The sequence below is a fragment of the Pagrus major genome, chromosome 24 (assembly GCF_040436345.1).
Source record: "Pagrus major chromosome 24, Pma_NU_1.0".
Classification (NCBI taxonomy): domain Eukaryota; kingdom Metazoa; phylum Chordata; class Actinopteri; order Spariformes; family Sparidae; genus Pagrus; species Pagrus major.
The window spans coordinates 15698677-15726628 of NC_133238.1; the positions used below are offsets into that span (position 1 = coordinate 15698677).

General features: G+C 43.0%; 2 protein-coding genes across 3 annotated transcripts; both read left to right on the plus strand.

The window, feature by feature from the left end:
• The first annotated feature begins 710 nt into the window (after positions 1–710).
• On the plus strand, positions 711–9408 carry LOC140992216 (indian hedgehog B protein-like). The gene is made up of 3 exons (XM_073462503.1): positions 711–1010; positions 5226–5487; positions 8706–9408. Exons 1-3 carry the CDS (start codon positions 711–713, stop codon positions 9389–9391), a joined length of 1248 nt encoding a protein of 415 aa, XP_073318604.1. The 3' UTR covers positions 9392–9408.
• A 1589-nt stretch (positions 9409–10997) lies between these two features.
• bin1b (bridging integrator 1b) lies at positions 10998–27625 on the plus strand. Of its 2 annotated transcripts, XM_073462456.1 has the most exons (15): positions 11030–11365; positions 18861–18941; positions 19090–19144; positions 20012–20106; positions 20530–20565; positions 20751–20846; positions 21115–21222; positions 22322–22407; positions 22504–22579; positions 22658–22713; positions 22811–22855; positions 23494–23536; positions 25595–25648; positions 25745–25846; positions 26379–27625. In XM_073462456.1, the coding sequence occupies exons 1-15, from the start codon at positions 11285–11287 to the stop codon at positions 26478–26480; spliced, it is 1116 nt and encodes a 371-aa protein (XP_073318557.1). In that variant the 5' UTR covers positions 11030–11284; the 3' UTR covers positions 26481–27625. The 2 variants fall into 2 exon arrangements, with proteins under 2 accessions (XP_073318558.1, XP_073318557.1); XM_073462457.1 differs by lacking the exon at positions 20530–20565 and having other exon boundaries at positions 10998–11365.
• Positions 27626–27952: the final 327 nt, after the last annotated feature.

A 27952-nucleotide genomic window follows, 5' to 3' on the forward strand; every position in this document is an offset into this window, starting at 1 on the left:
GAGGCTGAGGAAGTTTCGGAGCGCACGGTCTTTACGCGCGCACCTGCGGGTCCAAAGGTGAGAGTGAGAGAGCGCGCGCCGGGCCGCTCGGTCTGTCAGTCTGTCAGTCTCGTGGTCGGTGTTGGTCTGTGTCCTCTTGGCTGACAATAAACAGAGGGAAACAGGCCTGTGCCACCCCGATGGGAGGAGAGGACGCAGCAGAGGGCAGGTCCAGCAGGGCGCGGTCTCCTTCTTCTCCCGCGGCACCTCATCTGTTCTCTCGTAGGATCTCTTCCACTTCCACTGCTGCCAACAGCGCTGCGCCACAGGGACGCATTGAGACCAAACCCGAGAGCACAAACCGCTGCGGGGACACCCTTTGACCGCCGTGCCCAACAGGCGCAGCCAGACTGCGCACCGCGCGCCTCCGTGTCTGTCTGTAGGCCTTTTCTCACAGCTTCGACAGCTTTGAAGCCGCCTGCCAAGACAAACTCACCTCGCCTATTTATGCCCCTGCCTCCGCGCGCACTCAGAGGACAGGTTCAGCGCGTCTCCAGCGGCGCACGGGACACTTTTACGCGCCGGGAATGGCCACTTTTGGGGACTCGTGGATGAGTCCTGCCGCGGTGCCTCCTCTCTAAATTAAAAAGAGGAGCTCCACACATCAAAAGACATCCAGCGGGGACTTTCTGGCCACCCGCCGGGGGGGTTCACACCGGCCCCGGGGCGGAATGCTGCTCTCGACGCTGGTGACGTGCCTCGCCGGGTGCGCCTTTCTCCTCTCGCCGGTCAGCGAGGGCTGCGGGCCGGGTCGAGGTTATGGCAAGAGGCGCTCACCGAGAAAACTCGCGCCGCTCGCCTACAAGCAGTTCAGCCCCAACGTGGCGGAGAAGACGCTGGGGGCCAGCGGGAGATACGAAGGGAAAATAACCCGGAACTCTGAGCGCTTCAAGGAGCTCACCCCCAACTACAACCCCGACATCATCTTCAAGGATGAGGAGAACACAGGTGCAGACCGCATGATGACTCAGGTAACCTTCCCGGCTGCCGTAGTGCCTTTTAGCCTGGGGTTGAACCAGGTATCTGTAGGTGCACTTTGGCCAGTCTTGAAACGCGTGGACGCTGTTATCTGTTGACTCAAGACTCAAATCAGTCCCGACAAACACAACTCGCAGTTTTCTTCAGAATTTGAGTAAAACGCAACAAAACATGAAGTTTTAGAGTCATTTAGTGATTTAATGAAACCTGCGGCATGAAAACAGTCTGAAGGTGATTTTTCTGATTACAACTCAGTGTTTGCTGCTTCAGTCAGGACTCTCAGAGGCTCTCTGTGCGTAAAAGCGAGCTGAACGCGTCTGGAACAGCGCTCGCTCTTAATTAAAACACTCTGTCCTCTGTTTCACATCATGTTTTTTGGTGGAAAAACAGCCAAAAGTCGTATTTGGTTAGAGCCCGGGTCGAGCGTGTCCTGATGTTTACCGTTGTCGTTTTTAGCCCGACTGGCCAGACTTAACAGTCGCCTTTTGGACTGTCAGAAATTTTTACGACACCGTCATTGATGTGGCCCCGGGCTGGAATTTATTTGACTCCCAATTTCCCCAGGAATAAAGTATTTATATCTGGCTCTTGTGACCGCGGGCTTCCTCTCGCTTATGTCCACAGACCCACGTGGGGAGCGAAGGCGCGCACTGCAGTGTGGAGCTGTCACCTCTCTGCGCGCACTGCAAGAAATATCCACTCGAGATGAAGCCTGAACAGGGACGATGTGGATGCGTTAGGTCGCTTTGTTTCAGCAGCTTTAACCTCCAACATCCACTGCGTTTATCTGAGTTTAATTCTCGAGATGTTTCAGAGAAAGTTGTTTCAAAAAATGAAGCTGGAAGATAAAAATCAGCTCCAGACTGGACATCTGTTTAACCTCACTCCAGCTGAGGTTCATGTACAAGATAAAGCCTTTAAATCAAAGATATCGATGCGTCATGTCGCTTTGTTTCAGGTGTTTTAACCTCCAACATCAACTGCGTTTATCTGATTTTATTTCTGCTTTTTCTTGAGATGTTTTTGATAAAAATCAGCCCAGTTAAACTTCAATTCTCGTCTCCAGTCCGGACTCACTCCAGCTGAGGTTAATATGGAAGATAAAGCCTTTAAATCCAAGATATCGATGCGTTCTGTCGCTGTGTTCAACACTTTTAACCTCCAACATCAATCACTGATTTTACTTCTGCTTTTTCTCGAGATGTTTCAGTCCAGAAAATGAAGCCGGGAGATAAACACCAGGCCAGTTAAAGCCTTTAAACGCACCACATGGATGCGTTATGTCGCTTTGTTTCAGGAGTTATCATCTCCAGCATCAGCCACAGTTGTCTGATCTTTACTTCTGAAGCTAAAAGATAAAAACCAGCTCGGCCAAACTTCACTTCTCGTCTCCAGACTGGACATTTCTTGCAGCGTGCGTCACCGGCGCAGACCTGCACACAATTTATGGGCTCCAGGCCGCAGCAGACAGCCTCCTGTTTGTCTTTTACTATTCCGTGTTACTTTTTTGTTTGTTTTCGCAGCGCACATGTGCAAAAATAGCGTCGAAGCCTTAATTATACAGATTTTTTTATCCGCTCTTTCCTGGGCGCTGCTGCATACAGACGCGACTGTTCAGGGGGCGACGCCACGCTGCAAGAAGAGTCATTCCTCACGTTCAACCGCGAACATAAAGTCATTTGTGTTGTTAAAGTGCGAGATTTTTCTGTCATTTGAGGGATTTTCTCGCGGACACGATGCGTAAAAGTTGCTCCAAGGACGCAGATCAGCTCTGTGATTTTGGTTTCTGCAGATTTCCTCCACAGGACGCGACCTCCAGACGCCACTTCTTGCAGCGCAAAGGTGTGCACAGGCGCATGTTGTCCAATGTTTGTGCAGCCAGCGGTTTTAGTGCTTAAACCGCCGTCGATCCGTACACCTTGAAAGGAAAACCAACAAAATCCATCGTCTGATTTATGAAGTCCGGCTCGTTGCTGCTCTAAACCGCGGAGGGAAAACATAAGACGTTAAAATCCACAGTGGACACTGTGAGAAGGCATCTGTGGCCGAGCTATTCTCATCACAGCCAACATGGAAAAAGACATTTATAGCGTTTAATCCCACTTTTCACTCTTAACAGGCTGCATCACTGAGGGGACGCATTCAGGGGCTGCAGGGAAATGAAATACTCTCAGGTGAAAGAAAACCAATAAATAAAACTTCACTTTAATCTTTATTGAGCCATTTACGGGGTTAAAAAGGTTCATGTTTGACCTTTAAAGGTGTTAAATGTTTGATTCTCCTGCTGAAAAACCTGTTTGTTTAAAGCATCAACTCGTCTGTGAACATTTGTGTTTGAGTCACCTCAGATAGATTTTCATCAGCTCGATCGAGGATTATTTGTGTTAATTCGCCCTGAAGCAGTTCGATTACATCACTGACTGAACTCAGCACTCAGCAGAGACTCTGGTTCTCTCTCGTCTGTCTCTCTGTAACGTTGCGTTCACGAAAACTGACCAAAAAAATAGCGTCCACATACTTTTGGCCATATAAATATGTGGAAATACATATTATTTAATCTCTATATGTTCATACATCATCATGAACTGGTGGAAAAATCTTAAAATCAACGTAACTGATGACTTCAAAGCTGAATTTCTTTTTTACACTGTAAAAAAAAAAGTCCCTCATTGTAAAATAAAGGTAGGTTTCCATGGAGACGATCACCTGCTTTATTGCACGAGGTCACAAATGTTCAAACAGGAACAGTTTGTCTAAAATATCCTTGTTTGCTGACGTCTTAAGATCTGAAAGTGAATTAAACCAAGAAAAACTGACTGAAACTACGTGTCCACATACTTTTGGCCACATAGTAAACATTTAATAATGTGAAAGTGCATATATTTAATCTATATTTGTTCATTTATGGACACAAACTGGGAGAAAAACCTCTAAATCAACGTAAATGTTTGACTGTAACGTTTTTCACGCAGCTCCTGTGATTCTCATCCTCCATCTTGTTCAAACGACCTGAAAGTGTCGCTGTCGTCACAGATCAGCGTCTCCAGGTGCGTCCGCGGCTTCACCTGAGATCTGACCTCTGTAAATAAACGAGCAGCGGAGCGAGGACTAAATTAACGGAGGATTTATTTACGAGGGCCGCGGGGAGCTGAGCGAGTCCCTCAATGGGCCCTCTCACCTCCTGTTTGCTCGCCCTGACCAGACTCCAGGTTTAGAGGGAAGCATCACCTCCACCCTTTAACCTCACCGCCCTCCCCCCCGTCACCCCCGTCACCCCCGTCACCCCTCCGTCCTTAACTTAGCTCCCGTCGCTCACCACACAGAGCAAACACCAGGCCCCCTCTGACAGCAGGGGTGCATTGTGGGAAAGGCTGCAGCCACAGACATCAGCAGAGTGCGTCTCTCCTGCTGCCGTCTGATTGGTTCAACAGTGCAGCCACGCTCAGGGCGGAGCCGCAGTGGGCGGAGCTTAAACTCCTACGTCATCAAACTTTCAGGAAGAAGTTCAACGGTCAGCTGTGCAGGAGGGCAACACTTCAAACCATAAACTGTAAAAAATACACAAAACGAGCATAAAGTCTGTGAAAACATCGTAAAAAGTTCATTTTACACTTCCTGCGAACGTTAACGTGTCGATAAAGCTGCAAACGAGTTCATCAGAACAGCACAACAAGGCGGAAATCATAAATCTGACAGTGAACGTCGTCCGTTTCTTCAGGATCAGGACAGAAAAACCTTCAGACAACAAGAGGAAACATGAAAATCTGAGTTTTTCAGAATAAAAGTCGTCTCTGGTGCGACACACTCACCTGATGTGAGTTGTGTACTACAAGAAATGTCAAACATTAAAGTTGATTTAAAGGTTTTTCTCCCAGTTTATGTCCATAAATGAACAAATATAGATTAAATACACATGTTTACATTTTTAGACAGGCCAAAAGTATGTGGACACGTAGTTTGGTGTAGTTTTGTCTGTTTCCTGGTGTAATCTCACTTCCAGTGGAGGGAAATCTGAACTCTTCAGCTCACAGTGATATTTTTTACACCTCCCAGTTTACTGCAGCAGGTTTAACATGCTGTTATATATTACTTAATAAAAAGTAGGTGTCGACGTACTTTTGGCCACGTAGTTTATATCCTTCATTTGTAAACTATATGTATAAAAACCAGACTGGAAGACAAAACACAGCCTGTCTGTTCTCCTGCAGCGCTGCAAAGACAAGCTGAACTCTCTGGCCATCGCGGTGATGAACCTGTGGCCCGGGGTCCGGCTGCGGGTCACCGAGGGCTGGGACGAGGACGGCCACCACTCGGAGGAGTCGCTGCACTACGAGGGCCGGGCGGTGGACATCACCACGTCGGACCGGGACAGGAACAAGTACGCCATGCTGGCGCGACTGGCCGTGGAGTCCGGGTTCGACTGGGTCTACTACGAGTCCAAGGCCCACATCCACTGCAGCGTCAAGTCCGGTGAGGGAGGACGGGGGCGGAGATCTGTGCTGTTGTTGGATGTAGTTGTTTAAATGTAGACGACCTGATCTACAGTTTCACCTCGAAGGCCTCAGTGTGCTTCAAACCAGCCGGGAGCTTTTCTCCTGCAGCACACTGAGGCCTTCACACTGTCTCCTGAAAATAACTTTCACATGCTGCTCATTTAAAACAGCAAATACGTCTTTAAAAACAAATGTGACGCTGACGGATTATGTCTGTTCAAGCAGCTCAAACACAAAAATGATCAATTCTTTTGAAGCATTCTTGGAACAATTAACGATCACTTAAATTAACCACTAACTATTCTGCTAATCGATGAATCACTTTGAGTTTTTCTTTAAGAAACAAACTGACTCCAGCTTGTTAACTGTAAATATGTTCTGGTCTCTCTGACAGTAAACTGAATATCTTTGACTTGTGGATGAAACGAGACATTCGAGGACGTCATCGTGACATTTTTCAACATTTTCTAGAACAAACAACAAACCAAGAAAATCATCGGCCATGAAAATAATCGTTAGCTGCTGCAGCTCTCGGAGAAAATCGCGGCCTCGCACTCACCTTCTCCTTCCTCTTCAGCTTTGACGTGTCACTAATCTTGATGAAAGCTTTAGACACTCACCCATTACTGGTTCGGCCCTGCAGCAACATAATGCCACAAAATGTAGCTGAATTTTGTGACACAGGACCTTCAAACCCTTAAATAAACAGTCAGACAGACGCTGGACTCATTTTATAGAAGCTCTTTAATAGTTAAGGTTCAGAAACCGACACGCTCTCGCTGCCTTTCCCGTCTCTCTAACACCTTTTGTTCCACTCCTCTCCTGATCGCTAACTTTCTTCTTGCTTGCATCTTCTCGCTCTTACATCCCCCTTTTTTCTTCATCTGTCTCATCTGCCACTCACCCCACCTCCCTCAGGTCAGACCAACGTCTACGTCAGGTCTAAAGTTTTGCTTCTGTTAGCTTTGTTGCTTTCCTCACACCAAAACAGGCTCGTCGGTACTTTATACAAACAAATCCTGGAAGTTTTGAAAGAGATTTCATCTTAATAAAGGCTGTAAACGACGTCTGCTCACATCAGTTTGTGATCTCAGGGCTTCTGCAGACGAGCTGTACGGAGACATCTGATGTTTTTTTGGTTGTTTGTACATTTTAAATCATCTCCAGCTGCTTCAGGTGTTCAGCAGAACGCTGCAACTCTGTTTTACTGTGAGAAATGTTCTGTGGACTACGAGACGTCACCTGACTTTATATCAGCGTGTCTACAGTCATTAACTCTGACGACCATCATGAATACAGCTCCATAAATCCACACAAAAAGAGGCTTCTTACATGTGCAGAACTTGCCTTAGAAAAGTCACGTTTTTAAGTTTTCTTCAGTATCACAGTGATCCAGCGATAGTTGTCTGTACATCCATGAGTTCACTGCAAACAGGAAGTGCTGACAGCTGATTCGGCAAAGTTTTAATGACAGTCTTGTCACTAAATGAACTAAACTTCACCCGACTTTATAGATTTCATGTTAACATTAAGGTCTTCTTCCTGTTGCTTTAAATCAGCGCTGCAGACTCTGCGTAGGTCGACACACACTCACGCTAAGGTGCAACATATTCAGCACAGCGTCTGTTCATAACTGCAAATGTGCAGCCAGCGTGACAGTTATCACACCTGAGGCGTCCGCAGACGTGCTGAAACTCACACAGTCTTGTAAAAATGCATCAGAGTTGAAACCTCCCCGACACATTTTACACTGAGTGGTAACTTCTCTTTCTTTCTCCCTTTTTTCCGACTTCTTCCGACCTCTTTTCCCTTCCTTTCCCCTCCTCTCCTCCTCTCTCCTTCCCTCCCAGATCGGGTTGCGAGGGCCCAGTCCTTGACTTGATCAGAAGGGCAACCAATCAAGTTGGTATTTTTGATTTCTCCTTTTTTTTTTCTCCTGTTTTTCCTCAAATTTCCTCAAAGAAATGAAATCGTTGTTGAGAAGGAAAATCACGCCAGTGGAGGAGAAAATGTAACTGATGAACAAAATCCCCCCAAAAAATCCTCCTTAAAGACACCGACAGGACGGTAATGAGCCAGAGGGGGAGAACCACTAGGGGGCAGCAGAGCGCCAGGAGCCTGTAGACGAAGACTAACAAAGAAAAACACATTTCATCAGATTTCTGTCTGTGGTCAAACCAAGAAGGGAGTTAGGAAGGTAACATTCAAGTTTTTTACCACCTCCACGAGAGAAAAATCTCTTTTTACTTAAAACTGAAGTTATTTCTGGTCAGAATCTGCAAAGGAATTAAATTAACCTGAAAAAAACAAAAACACATGTAATTTTGTCCCCTGTCAGCCTCCGTACACACTAACACTGAACACACACATAAAAAATGATGTTAATAATGTGCAACAAATTATTTATTAAATAATAAAACACTTAATTTATAAATCAACACTTAATAAATTTCTGACTTTCTGGATGTTTTTGGTCAAATTTGAAATACTTTTTAAAACCATTTTAAAAGATTTAAAACTCAACATCACCTCCTCACATCCAGTCACAGTGGTTTTAATGGTTTTAATGGTTTTAACGGTTTTGACGGTGCTGGAGTTGAAGTCCGGTCGAGTCGGTTCGTCAGTGATTAACCTGCCGACTGATTTTCCTGCTCTGCTTCCTCCTTCAGCTCACTTATCTAATCGCCGCCTCGACTCTCCGTCCTTCCCCAAATATTTATCCCAGATAGACGTGAGACGTCCCAAGTGTCACTTTCAAGTGCCCGGACACACACACACACACACACACACACACACACACACACACACACACACACACACACACACACTCACACACACACACACACACACACACACACACACACACACACACACACACACGGTCATTATTCAGCTTTTATCTCGTTATTGTTCTTTTATTTTCCAGAGAAGAAAAGAAACAGTCAATATTTATCTACAGGGAGTTTCGAGCTCGAGCTCTTTTGTACGGAAGCTCGTTGAGGACACAATAAAGAAATGTTGATTAAATGTTTGGAATCACAAAAATAGAAATACTTTTATAAATGTTCGACTTTTTAAATCAAAATTACGAGATAATAACAAATATCATTAGATGATGAGTCAGAGGTTTCGGCAGGTTGTCCATCAGGACGATCTCGTCCCGTCTGACCGCCCGTCTCTCTCTCTGTCCTGCAGACCACTCAGTGGCGGCTAAATCTGGAGGTTGTTTCCCCGGCGAGGCCTCGGTAACGTTGGAGAGCGGCGCTCAGAAGTCCGTCAGCGAGCTGCGACCCGGTGAGCGAGTCCTGGCCTCGGCGGGCGGCGACGGCAGCGGGGAGCTGGTCTACAGTGAAGTCCTGGCCTTCCTGGACCGTGACCCGGTGACCTGGAAGCTCTTCTACACCCTGCAGACAGACGCTGGCGCCCGCCTCTCGCTCACCGCCGCCCACCTCCTGTTTGTGACTGAGGGGAACTGCTCAGAGGGGGCGCCGCCGGCCCCGGGCGCCCTCAGGACTGTGTACGCCAGCGACGCCCGGCCGGGACAGTGTGTGCTGGTGGCGGGACAGAGGCACGGTGAGGGGCGTCTGTCTCGGGTCACCCGGGTCAGCCTGAGCGCGAGCAGGGGGGCGTTTGCACCGCTGACCCGGCAGGGGACGCTGGTGGTGGACGGGGTGGTGGCGTCCTGCTACGCCGTGGTGGAGCAGCACTCCCTCGCTCACTGGGCCTTCTCGCCGCTGCGGCTGATCCACAGCTGGACTGGATCCACCTGGAGCCACGGCGACGGGATCCACTGGTACTCGCAGCTTTTACATTGGCTGGGCAGGATGCTGCTGGACTCAGGGCGCCTTCACCCGCTGGGCGTGGCTCAGGAGGCCAGGTGAGGATGGAGAACAGGTGAACTGGGTGGACGCTTTAATCAGAAACAAACCTGAACCTTCACTTTATAACTGGAGACACGAGCCTGCAGAGCTGGACGGGACCGCGACCAACTACCGGGCGAGACGGGCGACGTTTGGGTTCTTGCTGGGAGAGAAGAAGAAGAAGAAGAAGAAGAAGAAGAAGAAGAAGAAGAAGAAGAAGAAGAAGAACTGACGCAGATCAACTCTCCCAAAAACACAAACAGACAGAAAATAAAAGAGCGTCAGAGTCCGACGGCTCAGAGAAGTTCTGATGTTTCAAAGACTTCTGTGACACTTTTATCCTTTAAAACTCTGTGAAACTAAAATCCCTTAAAATCCCCTTAAACCTCCAGAGTCCAGTGTTTGGTGTCGGAGACAAAGATCCTTCAAAACCTCCCAAAAACGCCTCAATTAAAAAAGCTCTTTATCAACAAATGAAGTAGATTTGAATGGACGTTCAACTTCCCTGTAATCTACACATCAGTTCTCTTCAGGTGTTTTAAGGTTTTCTTGTGGACACAACTGGTTAAAAACATCCTCACACATGGAAGAAAAGCCGTTCTTGACTTTTCTACTTAAATGAAGAATGAAGGCACTTTTAAGGTTTAAATAAAAGGATAGTTTTCATGTTATATGGTCAATTTTAGTGTCTCTCACCTCTTAAATGACCTTAAACCCTGCAGATATAAAGAAAAAACCTTATTAACGTTTATGAATGAAACTCTTACATTTTACCAAAATAGCATCATTGAGTTCCTGAATTTTCATCTTACTTGAAAAATTAAGGCACTTTTAAGATAAACTGTAAATTGAGTGATGATTTGATGTTGTTTTGGTGAATTTTAAGGGTTTTTATCCATAAAAAGACTCAATTTCTGCATAAAAGCCACTTTAAAATCCCTTAATATAAAACAATCCATTCATTTACATATAAAATACCTGAATACTGAGTAACAATCTCCTTAAAACACCTTAAATTAAGGAATCATTGATGTAAAATGTGATGTGTAGATTAAGGGGAAAGTTACAGGTGAATTTAAGGTGTTTTACTCCAGAAGAAGATCTTAAATGAATGAATGAAAGTCTTATTTTTCTCCAGTTTGATGGTTTGTTGGTGGAACTTTAAGGTGAATTTTAAGGGATTTGGTTTCATGTGTTGTTTGTAACTTTACTGCTTTAAAAGAGAGATTTTAGGGTAAATAATAGAGTGTATTTAAGTGTTATTTGTTTACAGAAATCCAATAATGTTTATGAAGTTATTCTGGGTGAAGAGATATTAAAAAAGATTTATTTTTGAAATTAAATTAAGTGGAAATGAGCTGTGTGACGTCTCATTTACACCTGAACGCACCTTTGCTGACACCTGTCGGCTTCCGGTTTGAAAGGCAGGTGAGCCGTGAGTCGTGTGTGTGAGTGTGTGTGAGTGTGTGTGAGAATCAGGACTGATTTAGCCTCATATCTGACTGGAAACGCTTAAATAAGGCCGTGCGTAAAGACAGCAGCGCGTGTATGCAACAGATGTCGGCTAATAATAACACCCTGCTGCGCCTTTAAGAGGATGAGTGAGGAGGAAACCTAATATGTCTCCATATCGAGCTCCAGTCTGCATCAATTAACAGTGAGAGGAGAGCAGGACGCGCTCTGACTCCGTCCCTCTGCGCTCCGTTCAGAACTCCATTTGCTTTTTGTTGGTTTTTGGTTTTTACGCACACAAACCGGATTAAATTACGCATTGCGCCTTTAAGAAGCTGTCAACGGGATTAGAGTTACGCGCAGCCGTCGGTCGGGTTTTCTTCTTCTTCTTCTTCCTCCTCTTCTCCCTCAGTCAGTCCTCCTCTTCCTCGCTGGTCCTGACACCCGCACACACCGCGCGACATGGCCGAGCCAGGGAAAGGGGTCACCGCCGGGAAACTGGCCATCAACGTCCAGAAGAGGCTCACCAGAGCGCAGGAGAAGGTACGAGTCTCCACTCAGCTGGCACGGCAGCGGGACACTGTGTCCTCCTGCCACTGTGAAACCTAAAACCTCAACTTCTTACCTCCAGACACCGCTCATTAAAGAAAGGAAAAACACTTACCTGAGGGGTTTTAATGCCTCCATCAGGTGGATGTTAGATATCAGGGTGCCATGGTAGATTTAAGGGTTTTTTAAGGGGTTGCTTTAACTTCCAATGTGGGGTCAAACCTGTGACATTTAACAAACCACCACTGTGTCTGCACTTCACTGGTTCACTGCACTGTTCAGGGTTCTCTAAGGGCTTATTAACCCCTTAAAAATGGTGATTAACTTACAAATTTGGACATTTTTTGCCGCCACACCAAAGGAAATGACCTTAATGAAGGTTTTTCGTGTGTTTTAAGGGTAAAGAAACAAGAAAGTCAACCTTCAACGAGCTGCAAGCTGCCTGAATGGACGGTTTCATGTTATTTGGTACATTTTAAGGGGCTTTAAACTCTTAAAAAAAACCTTAAACCCTGCAGAAAACTCATTCAGAGGGTAAATGTAAGGGATTTGGTGACAGTTGGAGGCACACGACCTTCCCCTTAAATTACAGGTTATTTAAAAGTATTATTAAGGGGCTTTCTGCTTAGTTTTAGAGCGACTTTACCTCTTAAAACTTTGCAGAACACTCATTAATACATCAGTAAAAAACAATAATATTAATGGAAAGTTTTAAGAGGTAAAATCATCCTAAAACTGTGCGGTCGAACCCCTCATGTGTCACTGCGACACCAAATCCCTTAAAACCTCGTCCATTTACCCTTTGAATGAGTTTTCTGCAGGGTTTAAGGGTTTAAATCCCCTTAAAATGTACCAAATAACATGAAACCGTCCATTCTCGTAGCTTATAGCATGTTGAAGGTTCAGTTTCTTGTTTCTTTACCTCTTAAAACACATGAAAAACCTTCATTTAGATCTTTTTCTTTGGTATAGTTGCAAAATATGTCAACATTTGTAAGTCAATCACCATTTTAAGGAGTTATCTAACACAGTAAAAAGCATTAATCCTCAAAATGTCCAAATATTATGAAAAGCACCCCTTAGATGTTTAAGTGAATGCACAAATGTGTCAGGTGTCTTTGTTGTTAGTTAAGATTAACACCAGATTTTGGGTTATTTAAGGAATTTAACATATTAAAGGGCTTTTCCGTGTGGATTAAAGGAGGTTTAGGAGGTCGAACCCCCTTAAATCTACAGGAGCCTCACAGCTCTGTTCCTTTAAGTGAATGGATGAGTCAGGGTTACGGTTAAACACCTTAAAAACTCTGTAAACACTGCAGAAAACCCCTTAAAAGTACCTTAATTATCAGTAAAAGGTAAATTGAAGGTTATTTAAAGGAACAGTTGGTCTAAAAATGAAAAGTATCAATTCATCACCACGTTGATGAAAGTCAGGTGAAGTTTCCACAAAACATTTCTGGAGCTTCACAATAAAACAGCATTCTGCTAAACAACTGGAGTAGATGGAGACTTGATTTAAAATGTAAAAACAACAAAAAAACTTTATTTAAACTCTGCAGAATCAGCTGTTAACAGCTGTTCCTGTTTGCAGTGTACTCGTGGATGTACAGACAACTGTCACTGGATCACTGTGATACTGAAGGAAACTTAAAAACATGAAGTTTCTAAGGCAAGTTCTGCACATGTGAGAACCTCCTTCAATGCTCCCTATTTTGTTGCAATCCTTAAATCAAACCTACTTCTGGTCAATCTGGAAACATTTTAGTATTTGGCAAATTTTAAGGGTTAATGTTGTTTTTACACCTGAAATAACCTTAAATTTAAAGTTAGGGTTTTTGTAAATCTGTAAATATTAGGCTTTTTCAAATGTATGTGGTACAGTTGGGATTAAATACAAATTAAGGGATATTTTGCGATATTTAAGGGTAAATTAAGGGGCAGTAGTCTTTCTGAGACAGGAAATAGTTTGTATTTTCACATACTTGGAGGATTAACATGCGGAAGTATTAAAATCAGTTGTGATGGTGCATTCAGGGTCCTGCTTCACTACTTTTTCTACGACTTTCAACATTATTACAAGAAGAAGTCTTTAAATCCATCCGAGTTGTCGGCTTCAAATTAAAGTCCTGCTTTCAAGGAATAAGTAGTAGACTTAGACTTTCAAAATAAAAGCTCAGCAGCAAAGGAACGATACATCATCAGCTGTTTTTCTACTTTGAATACTACGACAATAGCACAAGAAGAGGAAGAAGCTCTAAAATCCATCAAAATGCATAATTTCAAAAGCACATTTCAAGAGTAGAGCGAACGAGGAGCCGAGAAAGAGTGTGAATGAAACCTGATCAACAGTCTGTGTTCAGCTCTCTGTCTCTGAGTTATTATTGTCTGTCCTAATCACTCTTGTTGCTTAAGCCTACTGAGGTCTTACCCTCTAATCACCTGAGGGCCGGACCAGGAGTGCTGTCAGTCAGTCAGTCAGTCAGTCAGTCAGTCAGTCAGACGGACACATTTCATATTTTAACCACTTATTCTGCTCACTTTGTTTGTGCTTCCGCTTCCAGATCTTTCTAGTAGTTTCCTGTTTGAAGCCTGAAAAAGCTCATGGCTGTTGGCTGTAACTCTACCTCTCATTCCTCGTGGCAGCTGCACATATTTAAACAGTTCAGTTCGACAGTTTCCGCCTTCAAAAGTCATTTTTATTTGTAATTTAGATCTTAAAGTTGTGTTTTCTAAAATCGGCAAAAAACAGAGTGAGGTTTGGTTGGAGGAATTGTGCAATATTATGGGGAAATGTGATGATTTGCTTTCCTTCTAAAAGTTGTATGAGATGTTCGATATCAATCTCATGTCGGTCTGTTGAGTCAGGTGGTGATTAGCCTAGCTTAGCATCAAGACTGGAAGCAGAGGGAAGCAGCTTGCCTGGCTCAAGGAGACAAAACACATCTTAAGTTTATAAATTCACATGATTTGCAGGATTGTGTTATCTGTGGACAAACTGTTCAGTCCGACAGTTTCCTTCTTTATAAGTCATTTTTGTCTGTAGTTTAGATGTTAAAGTTGTGTTTTCTAAAATCGTCAGAAAACAGAGTGAGGTTTGGTTGGAGGAAATGTGTAACATTAATGCAACATTTGATTATTCTTTCCAAGATTGGACGAGGATTTCGATATCACTCTCATGTCTGAGTGTTGAGTCGGGAGGTTATTAGCCTAGCTTAGCATGAAGACTGGAAGCAGGTGGAAACAGTTAGCCATCGTTAGCTTAGATCTTCAAGTTGTGTTTTCTAAAATTGGCAAAAATCAGAATGTTTGGTTTGGTTGAAGGAATTGTGCAAAAAAAATTATGATTTGCTTTCTTTCTAAAAGTTGGATGATATGTTTAATATCAATCTCATGTCTGTGTGTTGAGTCAGGGGGTGATTAGCCTAGCTTAGCATGAAGGGAAACTGCTAGCCTCTAACATTCACTAGTTTACATGAGAAATTTACAAACAGAATGTAATGTGCTCTTTAGGGGGAGTTGCATGATGTGCTGGAACTATTTCTTGACGAACAACAGAGTATCCATCCGCCCTGTGCTCCAGCTAACAGCGTAGGTGTTAGTCAACATACTTAAAGTACCAAAAGTAAATCATGTATAATTTTATTAGGATTTGACGTCCGTTTGTTTACAACAACTTCCAGGTAGAAAACCTTCATTAACCGTCTTTATTCATGATTTCATGACCATCGTGTTTATTGATAAATCTTTAAAGGAGCACAGTGTTGTGTTGTAGAAGAAATTCACATTGAGAATTTTAATATTTACAATATTAATGAGGTAATAATACAAACTCTACATAAACAAGCTGCTCTCAGAGGAAAATAAGGTCCCAGAACACTGTTTGAAGCTAGACAGGTGGCAGGGTCCGCCACATACAAAGTAAAGTAAAGTCATTCAGTCATGAAAACAAAGAGAGTTTGTTCATGTAGTTTGTTAAGTCAGTGAAGATCTTGAACAAGAAATATTATAATATGTTATATGTAAGACTGTAACTGTTCAGTCGTACGTGGACGCTGCTGCGACAGACGTTGAGGCGGTGAGCTGAGCCCTGCAGTGCTGCTGGGAGTAAAGAGGAAGGTCAGAGTATCATCTTCCCTGCGAAGGCCGGCTGAGGTGGAGGAGGGGAGCGTCGGCTTCAGCTGTCCGTCTGCTGGCACGCCGCCTCACACACGTCTGGTAACTTCCAGCAAGCCGACGCTGAAGCGCCTCAGCCGTTCCTCAGCTCAGAGGGTGTGTGCAGGAAGAATTAATGACAGTTTAATACGAAGTTATAACCCGGCTGTAATTCACTGCTGCCACTGAGCCGGTAACGTTACTGGATACTTCTACTCCACTTCATCTAAGAGGCTTTGGTTATGAGGTACTATTCAGATGTTTAATGCAGGATATAAAACCACTAATAAATTATGATGTGTAAATGTAGTTTAGACTGTATCCAACTACAGAGGTGGCAAAAGTACAAACATTCTTTACTCCAGTAAAAGTAATAGAGTACAGGCTCTGACATGTACTCAGAGTATCAGAGTAAAAAGTCTCCCTCTGAAGGACATTTGTGGTCAAAGCTAACTGAAGCTCACGTCATATTAATATAATTCAAAGACTATTAAAGTTAAAGGTAGAGTCAGTAGGATTTGTCCCAGCTGTTCCTGAACGCACCACAAAGATAGTTGATAGTTGAGTCTCATTCCCAGGACGTCAAACAGCCACATGTTGGGTTGGTAAAGCGTCCCGAGCAGCAACAAAGAGAGAAAATAAGAAACTCTCTGCAGATACGAGACACTAACACGCCTTTTCTCCCCATTCAGCCTCCCTCTCTGTCTGTTCACGTCTTTTACGTCTTTGTTTCGTCTTCATCCATAATTCACCTCAAATGCATCAAACTAAAGTAACGAGCCTGTTTTGAAAAGGTACAGATACCTGAAACATGTACTCGAGTACAGTACCTGACCTGGTCAGTGCGGCCATATTTGCTCACATTACTGATCATTTGCTGGCCTCCTGGTGCCACCGTGGTTGTCATAGTGATGTAATGTCACCCACTCATGAGCCAGTCAGCTGTGCTGCAGAGCATGCTGGGAAAATTCCCCCCAGAGGAATCCGGATGAGCGTGGTGACAGAGGGTGGAGGAGGGGGGAGGTGGTGCCCTTTAAAGAGCAGCCGGAGACCTGGGGTGGTGCTGGGCCTCAAAGAGACAGGACCCCACCACCCTGACCTCCACCTGCCTGCACCCAGAGGTGTCCACCCCCCACCACCTCCAAAATACTCATCAGTAATAAAGTAATTTAAAAAGATACACTACTGTGGCTCTGATGCAGCATGTAATCTGTAGAGTAACTAGTAACTAAAGTCATCAAATAAGTGTAGTGGAGTAAAAAGTACAATATTTGTCTCTAGAATGTGGAGTGGAAGTGTAAAGTAGCAGAAAATGGAAAAACTCAAGTAAAGTACAAGTACCTCAAAACTGTACGTACTTGAGTAAATGTACTTAGTTACTTTCCACTCTCTATGATCAGTAATTTGAATCCAAACTTAGCAAACCTCGAAGTCGCCCTGCTTGGCCGGCACACCTGTCTCTCCCTCCCTGCCCGGACTCCCAGCATGCTTCACTGCTGTGGGCGGGGCTCGTGTGTGTGTGTGTGTGTGTGTGTGTGTGTGTGTGTGTGTGTGTGTGTGTGTGTGTGTGTGTGTGTGTGTGTGCGTGTGTGTGTGTGCGTGTGTGTGTGGTTGTGTGTTTGTCTATCTATAGCCCTCCTGCCCCCCATCACTCTTAATACCCCACAAACCGCCTGTGTGTGTGTGTGTGTGTGTGTGTGTCAGGGTATTTTTGGGGGTTGAAATTGAACACCGACACACCGACACACACATACAGTTATGTTCCATTATACTTGAGTTTTCAGTATAAGTGACGCTGATCTTTCCAGACTTTACAGGAGTCACCTGAACGCACCGTGAGACGTTTGAGTGACACACAGGAGGCTGTCGAGGAGAAATAATGTAGATCCAGATTTGAACACGTGCTGATCAAACTGATTTAATGATCTGATCTGCAGCAGAGTTCAGTGTCCTGCCTGAACTCAGTGAATATTGACTGCGGTCCACATCCAGAGTTCTGATTATTATTATTATTATATAAGGAGGAAAAACTGAATACAATACAACTAGTTACATTTAATAACACAATTATGAAATATAAAGTCAACATTATTGAATAAAATCCAAATTTGAGATCAAAACAAATGCTGAATGTTATTAAATGTTTTTGAAGCGTCGATGGCTTCTCGATAAGGAGTGTGTGTGTGTGTGTGTGTGTGTGTGTGTGTGTGTGTGTGTGTGTGTGTGATATATCAGTATATCATAGACGTGTAGGTATGGATATATGTATGTATGTGTATGTGAAATAATACTTAAACTACAACTTTTTGGACACTTTTTGCAAGAAGTATTATCATGTGGTCGTAGATTTACTGAAGCTCATGTTGTTGATTTATCAGATTTATCACTCTTCTACATTCACCAGACAGCTTCATCGTCTCACTGTTCAGATGATGTTTTTACATAAAATCAAACAATATGTGATTGTGACACATGATTAAAGATGAAAGCAGCTCCTGAACGTTCAGCTCTGAACTTCTCACGTGGTTTTATTTAAATATTTGTGTTAATATGTGATCAAACAAACGATCGGAGAAAAGTCCGGCTGCTGCTGCGACACCAGTATTAACATGTGATGATGTCACGTAGTCAGATATGACACATTTTACTGCTGAACTACTTTTACTTCAAATATTTGAAGTACTTTTATCTCATGTTGTAGTTTTCCCTCAGTAGGATGTGAACTGAAGGTCTGAAGTGTTTCCTCTGAGCTATAAACAGACTGAGCAGGTGTGTGTGTGTGTGTGTGTGTGTGTGTGTGTGTGTGTGTGTGTGTGTGTGTGTGTGTGTGCGTGTGCGTGGTGGGGAAGTCCCCGTCGTGGTGTTGATGGAGGTTAGTGTCTCCGTCACAGGATTAAAGCAGCAGCAGGTGGTGGAGGAGGTGGAGGCTCGTCTCCGCTCTGTCAGATCAGATTAGCTGCGACCTTGTCGGACTAACAACAAAACAAACGTGTTGATTTCTCTCCTTTCTCTGATCCCTCGTCATCATCATCATCATCATCATCATCATCATCATCATCATCATCATCATCATCACCATTATTATCATCATCATCATCATCATCATCACCTGATAAAAAGTCAAAATTTGAGATAAAAGTCACAAATATGAGATAAAAAGTCACAAAATATGAAATAAAAAGTCGTAAATATGAGATAAAAAGTCGTAAATATGAGATAAAAAGTCTATTTGTATTGATTGATTGCTGACTGACTGACTGACTGATCGATTGACTGACTGATTGATCGATCGATTGCTTGACTGATCGATCACGTCCTCCTGTCGTCTCCTCTGCAGGTCATGCAGAAGCTCGGTAAAGCAGACGAGACCAGAGACGTTGCCTTCGAGGAGATGGTGTCCAACTTCAACAAGCAGATGGTCAGAAACGTTTCTTTTCACCAGATCTGACGCTCACATCTGATCAATACTTCATCTCTGTCCGTCTCTGCTCAGCTGTCAGTGCTTTTCTCCTGTTTGTCTTGTTTTCTCTCGTCCTGTTGGTTCACTGTCGTCTCGTGTTTCTCAGACTGAAGGCACCAAACTGCAGAAGGACCTGAAAGCTTATCTGACAGCAGTGAAGTGTGAGTGTTTGTTCAGCGTTATTTATTATATATATTATATTATATTCATATAATTCATCACAGTGACTTCATGTTTTCACTTTTATATCAATTTAGTTTTTTTTTTATTAATGGAGGACTGAAACTGCCAAAATCAAAACTAAATAAATAACTTAATTATTAATTTAATGTGTCACTGAATTCAACACAAGTAGTTTTATAAATAAATATCGGCATTAATTAGATTTTATAATGTTTAGGGAGATAAATGGGGACAATACAAAGTTTAATTTTGAGGTACTTGGACATGTGAGTATTTATTTTTCTGATACTTTATACTTCTACTCCACTACATTAATTTGATAACTTTAGTTACTAGTTACTCTGCAGATTACATTACTTTTGATACTTAAGTTCATTTATTGTCGGAAAGTACTTTTAATACTTATTTACCTTTAATATCAGACACTTGAAGTTATTTTACAACACTGATTATAACCACATGAAAAAAGAAATAGGAAAGTAAATAAATACAAAAAGTAATTGAAACACAAATATGAATTTACTGTTCGTCACATTTTATACATTAATTAATTTATTTTATTAATATTATTTTAGAGCGTTTAAAGGCGTATTCATTTATTAGGTCATGTATTTCTAATTTGATTTTGGCAGTTTCGACCCTCCGCACTTTAGTAAAAGTCCTGAAATTATCAGGAAAATGTACTTAAAGTATTATTTGTTTTAATCGTAGATGATTTTATTAGATGAGATGCATTTTAATATAAATTTAAGCTGCTGTTTTATTAACGTGTTATTAGATTTTAATCCTCAGGTTGAGTTGTTTCACTGGTGAATGTAATGCTGTGTCTTTCTCTTCGGACTCAGCGATGCACGATGCGTCTCGGCGGCTTCAGGACTGTCTGGCCGACATGTACGAGCCCGACTGGTTTGGTAAAGAGGAGATGGACGCGCTGGCCGAGGTGAGGCGGGAAACTGCAGCACCAAACTGACGAAAGAACAACTCACACTTTTCACTTCATCTTCTTTCTTCTTGCCGACAACACGTCAAAACTGTGACAGTGAGACTTCAGACTTCAGCTGGTGTTGAAGAAATGAATCTGGATTTGTGCATCTTGAATGTGATATTTTCATAAAAGGAGACGTAAATGAAATGAAGGAAGCGGAAACATTCCTGTTACACGTTCATACAAAGGATTTTAAAAAGTCTTAAATGTAAAATGTTGTTTTCTTGACGTTTAATCTTCATGTATCAGCTGAAATCAACCAAAATAATCAAAGTCCACCACATTCACATCACTCGATCTTTCTCTCTGCTGTGTCTTCTCCTTCTCTCTTCCCTCTAACACACTTTCTTCTTCTTCACTGCCGCCTCCCTCCTGAAGGAGATGATAGAGAAGGAGATGGACAATAACTTGGAGGTAAAACGCAGACGGCAGCTCTGCAGTAGAGGAGGTAGTGACCAGTGTTAGAGCAGATGTGTAGACGTCGAGCATCAGCTTGTTTAGCGTGTCGTGAAGAGAAGTCAAAAGTCGTCTGTGAGTAAAAGTCAAGATGTTTAGTTCTCTAATATATAAATGTGATGTAAATGTGTTGTGTGTTTCAGGACACAGACACTCTGTGGTTAGACTACCACCAGAGCATCGCGGACAAATCTCTGAGCTCCTTGGACACGTACCTGGCTCAGTTTCCTGACATCAAGGTGTGTATCACATTTAACTGCAAAGAGATACGAACCCACCAGAGCTCTCGTTAGCACATCGCTATCGTGGGCAAAAGTAAGAGTAAGTCTCTGATACGCAGCTCTCCAGAGATATGTAACACGTCGTATGTGACACTGTGGACGCCAGATGACACATTAAAGTCTTTTCTCAAAGACTATGAAAGTCTTCTGTACAGGAAATGAACGTGAATGAAGAGGAAGTGCAACATGTTTTGTTCCGTTTCAAAATAAAACGTCTCTGCTGCAGGCTCGTATAGCGAAGCGCGACAGGAAGATGGTGGACTTCGACAGCGCCAGGCATCACTTCGCCTCCTTACAGAAAGGCAAGAAGAAGGACGAGGCCAAGGTCGCCAAGGTAACCACGTGTGTGTGTGTGTGTGTGTGTGTGTGTGTTTGAGCATATCGGGACTACAAGTTGTTCACTGCATGGACTGTATCACTTTGTAATGTGTTGTTTGCTGATGAACTCGTGTGATATTAATGAAAACGGATTCTCTTCGTCACTAAATGCTCATTAACATGTTTGCGTCTGTCTTGAATTGTCCTTGTTTGCTTCCTCCTCTCTCCTGCATGGTGTGTGTGGTTAGCCAGCAGCCCTGTTGGAGATGGCGGCTCCCAGCTGGGCTCAGGGTTTGATATCAGCCCACCAGGTGGCTCAGACTAACCTCTCCTTCAACCAGGTGACGCTCTGGTTCATCACTGACTCCCCTCCTCCTCACCCCAAATCTGTCAGCCTGCTCCTTCTGAGGCTCTCTACACATGATCAGAGTGAATCGAGTGTTACTTTCTGGAAAGATATAACAAATCACTTAAGTCCTGCAGACCTCCCGCTACACGGCTCGCCAAGTGAAGGCGTACAAGAGTCTCGAGGCTCATAACTATTTCTGTATTTCCGTTTTTCTTTAGATTTTAGCCAGATATATAAAGTTTCTGATTGTAGCCTTGTCTTTCACGAAGCAATCACTACATACACGAGCGTCGTCCGACTCCGCTCCTCCAGACTTTAGATGGAGGTTTTTAATCCTGTCTGCCGCCGTTTCTTCGTGAGTTTTTTAATTTTGCGGTTTGCATAAAATTTCTAATGTGATATTCTTCACTTCTCGTTTCACCCGCGGCTGATGGTGTGCAGAGAGCCTCGCTGTGATTCAACCCCCGGTCCAAACTAGTGTTTACGTTGTTCTGATGTCACAGTTATCAGTAGATTAGACAGAAACAAGCTTTTATTTACTTTTAGACACATTTTGTCATTTGAATGCTCACAGCATTCACATGCCTGTAGTTATTAAACCCTGTGTGTTTGTCTGCATGGACGTGTGCTCAACAGAAACTGTCTTTCTCCAATGATCTGTATCACAGACACACACTAAAGATATGTTATTGTTCTGTGTGTGTGTGTGTGTGTGTGTGTGTGTGTGTGTGTGTGTGTGTGTGTGTGTGTGTGTGTGTGTGTGCAGGCCGAGGAGGACCTGGGTCGAGCTCAGAAGATTTTCGAGGAGCTGAACGTGGAGTTACAAGACGAGCTTCCATCTTTGTGGGAGAAGTGAGACACTTTATTTTCTTCTTCTACAAAATCTTTGACGACGACTCGATCCACATGTTTACAAGTGTGTGTGTGTGTGTGTGTGTGTGTCGGCAGTCGTGTTGGCATCTACGTGAACTCATTCCAGAGTCTGGCAGGTCAACAGGAGAAGTTCCACAGGGAAATGGGCAAGGTGAGTCAACCCGTCCGTGTGTGATTGATTGATCGATCTGATCAGCTGTATTGACGAGGGTTCTGCGTGTCTCCTCAGCTCAGCCAAAACCTGAACGACATCATGACCAAACTGGAAGAGCAGCGGGAGCTGAAGTAAGTGAACAGAACAGAGTTTCAGTCACACACTTTTTAATTTAACCACATGTAGAAGAAATGACAGTAATGTCCCTCACGACGCCCCCTACTGCAGAAAAGGCGGCACTGCAGCGGCAAAGACAGGAGACGGTGCCAAGAGGTAAAATGTGCTGCACACGGAGGCTGAGCATGTTTCATCCATAAAATCAGCTCAGTGCTTGTGAAGTTAAACTACAGGCTACTAACCTGACCTGGACACTGAAAAGGGCCGAGACGAAAATCAGATGAAGTCGATAGAAGAGCGGGAAGCCTTCAGTGTCGTGTTATTAAGACTCACTTTAAGCATTTATGACTCCATCTAGCTGCTGGAACAAGTTAAATAAATTGCATGATCTTTTTTGGGGTTTAAGCTCGAGAATAAAGCATCGTCTACTGACAGGTATCCGGTAGGAGTTGAAGGGCAGCTTCTAGCTCTGGGATTTAAACCTGTGACCCGTCTAACTCTTGTGTGACACTTCCTGTCTGCTGATACTGACAATAACATTCAGTACATGTCTTCATGTGCATGTTCTGTTCTGGATATCTGACGCCTGCCATGTTTGACTGAAGGTTAACCTGTTCAGAGACAGCAGGTGGTTTCTTAAAGGTTTTTGTCGCCCTCGTGTGGATGAAGCTGAGAACTGCATGTGTGATGAGTTCCTTCTTTCTCCCTCTTTGTCTCTATTTTCTTTCTCATATCCATATTTGTTTATTCTTCCTTTGGCTCATTTCCTCTCTCCTACCTTCTCCTTGTCTCAGTGAGGAGGCCAACCACAGTGAATCAGCAAGCTCACCACCAAAGGTAAAAGCAACCACCAAACAACAGTGAAACAACAGAATCTGTCCCTGGATGTATGAATTTACAACATGAGAATACATTTGACAAACATCTGAAGACATAAAAGCACACAGAGGACCAAAATCCATCCTGTCTTTGTGCGTACTAACACGTTTCTATCTCCCTCACTGCTTCTTGCATGCATGCACATGTGTTGTGTGGTTTTGATTCAACCCTCCTGGTGGTGCAGAAGCCCGGTCCTCCTCCCAGTCGGCCTCCACCCCGACTGACGCCGTCTCCGGACCTGAGACAGCAGCATGTCGATGTGCCTGACACTGACACAGAGCCCGCTACACCGCCACCCACAGAGCAGGTCAGACTGTGCTACTGTTACGACTGAGCCTGGGTGTATCGAGTATCGAACCGTTACCCCCAAATCACTATTATAGCTATATAGTAATAGTAAGGTAGATGGTAAACCCTCCTAACCTGAGTGTGTGTGTATGTACATGTGTGTATGAAGCAGTCTGAGCCCTGGTCAGGGGTGAACCTGCTGGATTGGGATGTGGAGGTTTTACAGCCCGTCACATTTCCAGCTCCCAAGGTGGGTTTGGTTTGTTGAGGCCAAAGGTCGACAGAGTTTCTGAGAGCTGAAGGGCTGAAGATTTTATTTACATGCAGTTTTAAAAAAAACCTTTTTTTCTATTCGTTCTCACCCTGATTGAAGTGACCCTCTCACTAAACCAAAGACTTAGTTCAGTACGATAAATTCTGTCCAAAAATTGACAGGTACAGTTTGATTTTCACTATTATTAACTGCATGTAAACACCATCTCTGTCGCCTGTGGTTGTGTGATATCAGGAAGTATTGCCCGAATCTTTGCTTATTTAAACTTAAAGAAATCCATTGCATGGTTTTGTACCTGCATGCCTGTTCAGCTCTGTGTTGCATGCAAATGTTTGTGTTGCTTGACATGCTGGTCATTGATAAAATGTATGTTCACTCCAACACCACATGTGAAACACTCCAACACCACGTGTCCCTTTGAATGCTTCATGCGTGCGTGTTTATTGACAGAAATTAATCTGCTACAGTTTTAATAGTTATTTAAATTGAGTTTCAAGAAAAAGCTGCAAAATTCTCAGGTTTTGTCAGGATGAAGTGTTCTTGAAAACGTTCACCTCACTGGTTTTCTTGTCTCTTACTGCCTCGAGGAAGGCGCCATCATGGGACTCATGGGTAAGCGTGGGTTCCTCTGATCTTCACGGACAAATGTGCTCCCATTCTTTTTTTTTTCTATAATGATCATGTAAAGCAGAGCAGAGGATGATAGATACTAGTTTGCCAACAACTCCTCTTCCTTTTTGTATTTGTCCATATTAATGGCCTATTGACGTGGAATAACTCTCCAACTCCACGTTTTTTCATCCAAACCTCCTTCCTTTGGCTTTATGATACCACGATCGTGACCTTTATCCTACCAACCTCCTCTTGGCCTCTACTTCCTACATCTTCCTTCCATCCTTCCACCTATCCTTCCTCTTGCTTTCCAAACCCGCCACAATGCTCCACAACCCTTGACCCTTTGTAGCAAGAACAAACCCCCGCAGAGCAGGAACCCCAACAAGATGAAGAACAATACCCAGAGGAGGCTCAAGGTGGCTGGGATAATGAAGAAAGCAACACCCAGAGCTACACCCAGCCCAGCTGGGACGATACAGAAACAGCTCAGGGTCAGGAGAGCTGGACCGACGACGGAGCTTACGCCGCTCAGTCGTACACTGAGCCCAACTGGGACGACAACGGCGCCCAAGAGGAACAGGGTGGCTGGGGTGATTATGGAGAAGACCAGGTAGGGTCAGATGGTTCGGGAGGCAGGGGAAAAGATCACAGGTTAAAGCCTGGAAGTCAAGGAAAGCCACAAAAATCTCTCCTCTTACCTTTTCTTCTTTCTTTTCCTACTTTGAACCATTATTTTCTTTCAAACATTCTTTGATACCCATCCTGCCAACTACATTAACCATGTTTTTGACTCCTTCAATTAATACACCAGGTTCTTTTGTGCTAATTTTTTTGTACAGAGTGCGGTGACCAATGGTGCGGATGGCGATCTCCCTCCAGGTTTCATCTACAAGGTTAGACGACCTTGCGCTTATCCTCCATTCACTTTTGAACGGCACTGTTATTAAAGCACACTGGTTCTTAATAATAATTCTGTATTTTTACTGCAGGTAAAAGTGATACATGATTACGCTGCCACTGATGGTGATGAGCTGGAACTGAAGATGGGAGATATTGTGCTTGCTTTGGCCTTTGACAACCCAGACGAACAGGTCATTAACATACACTTTCTTTCACTTATGGATGAGTTGGATTGTGGTTTGTCTTGTACGCATCCACAAGGCGTTCTTCAGGCGAATCATAGAGATTGCGAAATTTATTGTCCTCTTTGTTCTGTTTCCAAACCAAACCAAAATTTTATGTTTTATGTGATTGATCCAGTTTAGTTTAATGCGTTTGATCCGGCATCCTTTGTTTTGATACCACAGACGATGCGTTTCTTTTGTTAGGGCCTTGTGTTATGTGGTTGATCCCATTTTGTATAATTGATCCAGTTTTATGTGATTGATCTCATTTCACGTGATTGGTCCAGTTTTATGTAATTGATCCTCTTTTATGTGGTTGATCCAGTTTTATGTGGTTGATCGGGCATCTTTTATGTTGATACATGATAAAGATTGTTGATGGGTCCTAACTCTTGAGTCAAGTCAAGTCAACTCTTTGAATCCAAGTCACAACATTTTTCTTTGAAGAAATGTGAATCGTTTTGCAATATAACTGAATTTGTATCCTGTCTTTCTGCAGGACGATGGCTGGCTCTTGGGCGTGCAGGAGACTCACTGGTTGCAGAACAAAGATATTTCAGTCAAAGGTGTTTTCCCTGAGAACTTTACTCAGAAGGTTTGAGGTTCCTGCCACATGAAGATTGTGCCCTCCTCCTGTGCCCCAAACTTCTCAGATATCTTTATCTGGTAAAGACATGGTCAAATCATCACTAGATGTCTATTTATACACCAAAATGTATTACAATCTCCATGGCTGTGATACCAAATGAATTATTTGCGCGGTTGAAAACGGTGCTAGTTAGTAGAACTCATGAACACATTTACACAAACCAGATTGAATGAGAGTTAAAAGATGATAATGGGTACAATTTACCCTGACTCACTATTGGTAAATGATGCAAATTCATCCCAAATGTACACCCAAAATTAAACTCATTAATTTGTTTTTGTTTGATTTCTTATTCCTGAATTATTTATAGTTTTGCTGAACTCAAACGAAACACAGAAAAATGTGTTGGTAATATCTAAAAAGAAGAAAGTAATGGATGTACTGTATGAATGTCAAAATATTTTATGTTATGTACTGTCAACGGCTTTTGAGAATGTTATGTTTTGAGAACTCTTCACGGTTCCTTGCATGAAGCATTTGATTGCATCATCATTTACTTTGTAACACAAAAAACACTGTGACACCAGGTGAGATCGCTCTATGAAATGTGTCTGAAAAATCAGGTGTCCTAGAGTAGAGCCCTGGAGAACACCATGGATAAAAACAGTATGTTTCAAAATCTTTTACAGTTTCTTGGGCTTGTAGGATTATCAAAGGGAACAGTAGTTTTTCAATTATTTTATCGGCCATTTTGAGGACATGACTTGATGTGTGGCTTACATTTTCTAATGCACATATGGTTTTATTTCGATTTTGAATCATCTTTTCATTAATGGCTGAAATGCAAAACTTTATCATCGAACTCATCTGCTGATTTTCTTTTTCCTTCATCTACTTAAGTTACCACTATTTATAACTATTTACCACTAGTAAAGGAACACTGGGAGTGTTTTATTCCTTCCAGACTTTGAGTCCATGGAGTCCATAACTGTGATGCAAGTAGATAAATGAGAGACTGAGGCTCATATATTTAAAATACAAACCTTTTTCTGACTCGTGCAAAATGTATTTTTACATTGTGTGGAATTAATGAACAAGTGGTAACTAATACACCATCTGTTGGATCAAATCAGCATCATTAAAGATGAATGAAACAACATGTGCCGTGTCAGTGTGTTATTTCTTTATATGTTTCTGCACTTTATCTTGAATCTGTTGAGTGAGAGTGACATTTAACTTATTATTGAAGGATGTCTCACTTTCAAATTAAAAATTTAACATTCAGTCTTTCGGATGATGATCTCTATTCTTTCCACAGTAATGTTTTACTGTATTAAAATGACATATTTCATTGGCTAAGGCCACTCAACTTTTATTTTAAATGACACTGATAAACATGTTGTTGGGGATTCTGGATGAAAATTGTCTCAAGATATTAATTACAATTATTTTGTTGGGTAAAATATTTATATTTAAAGTTCAAC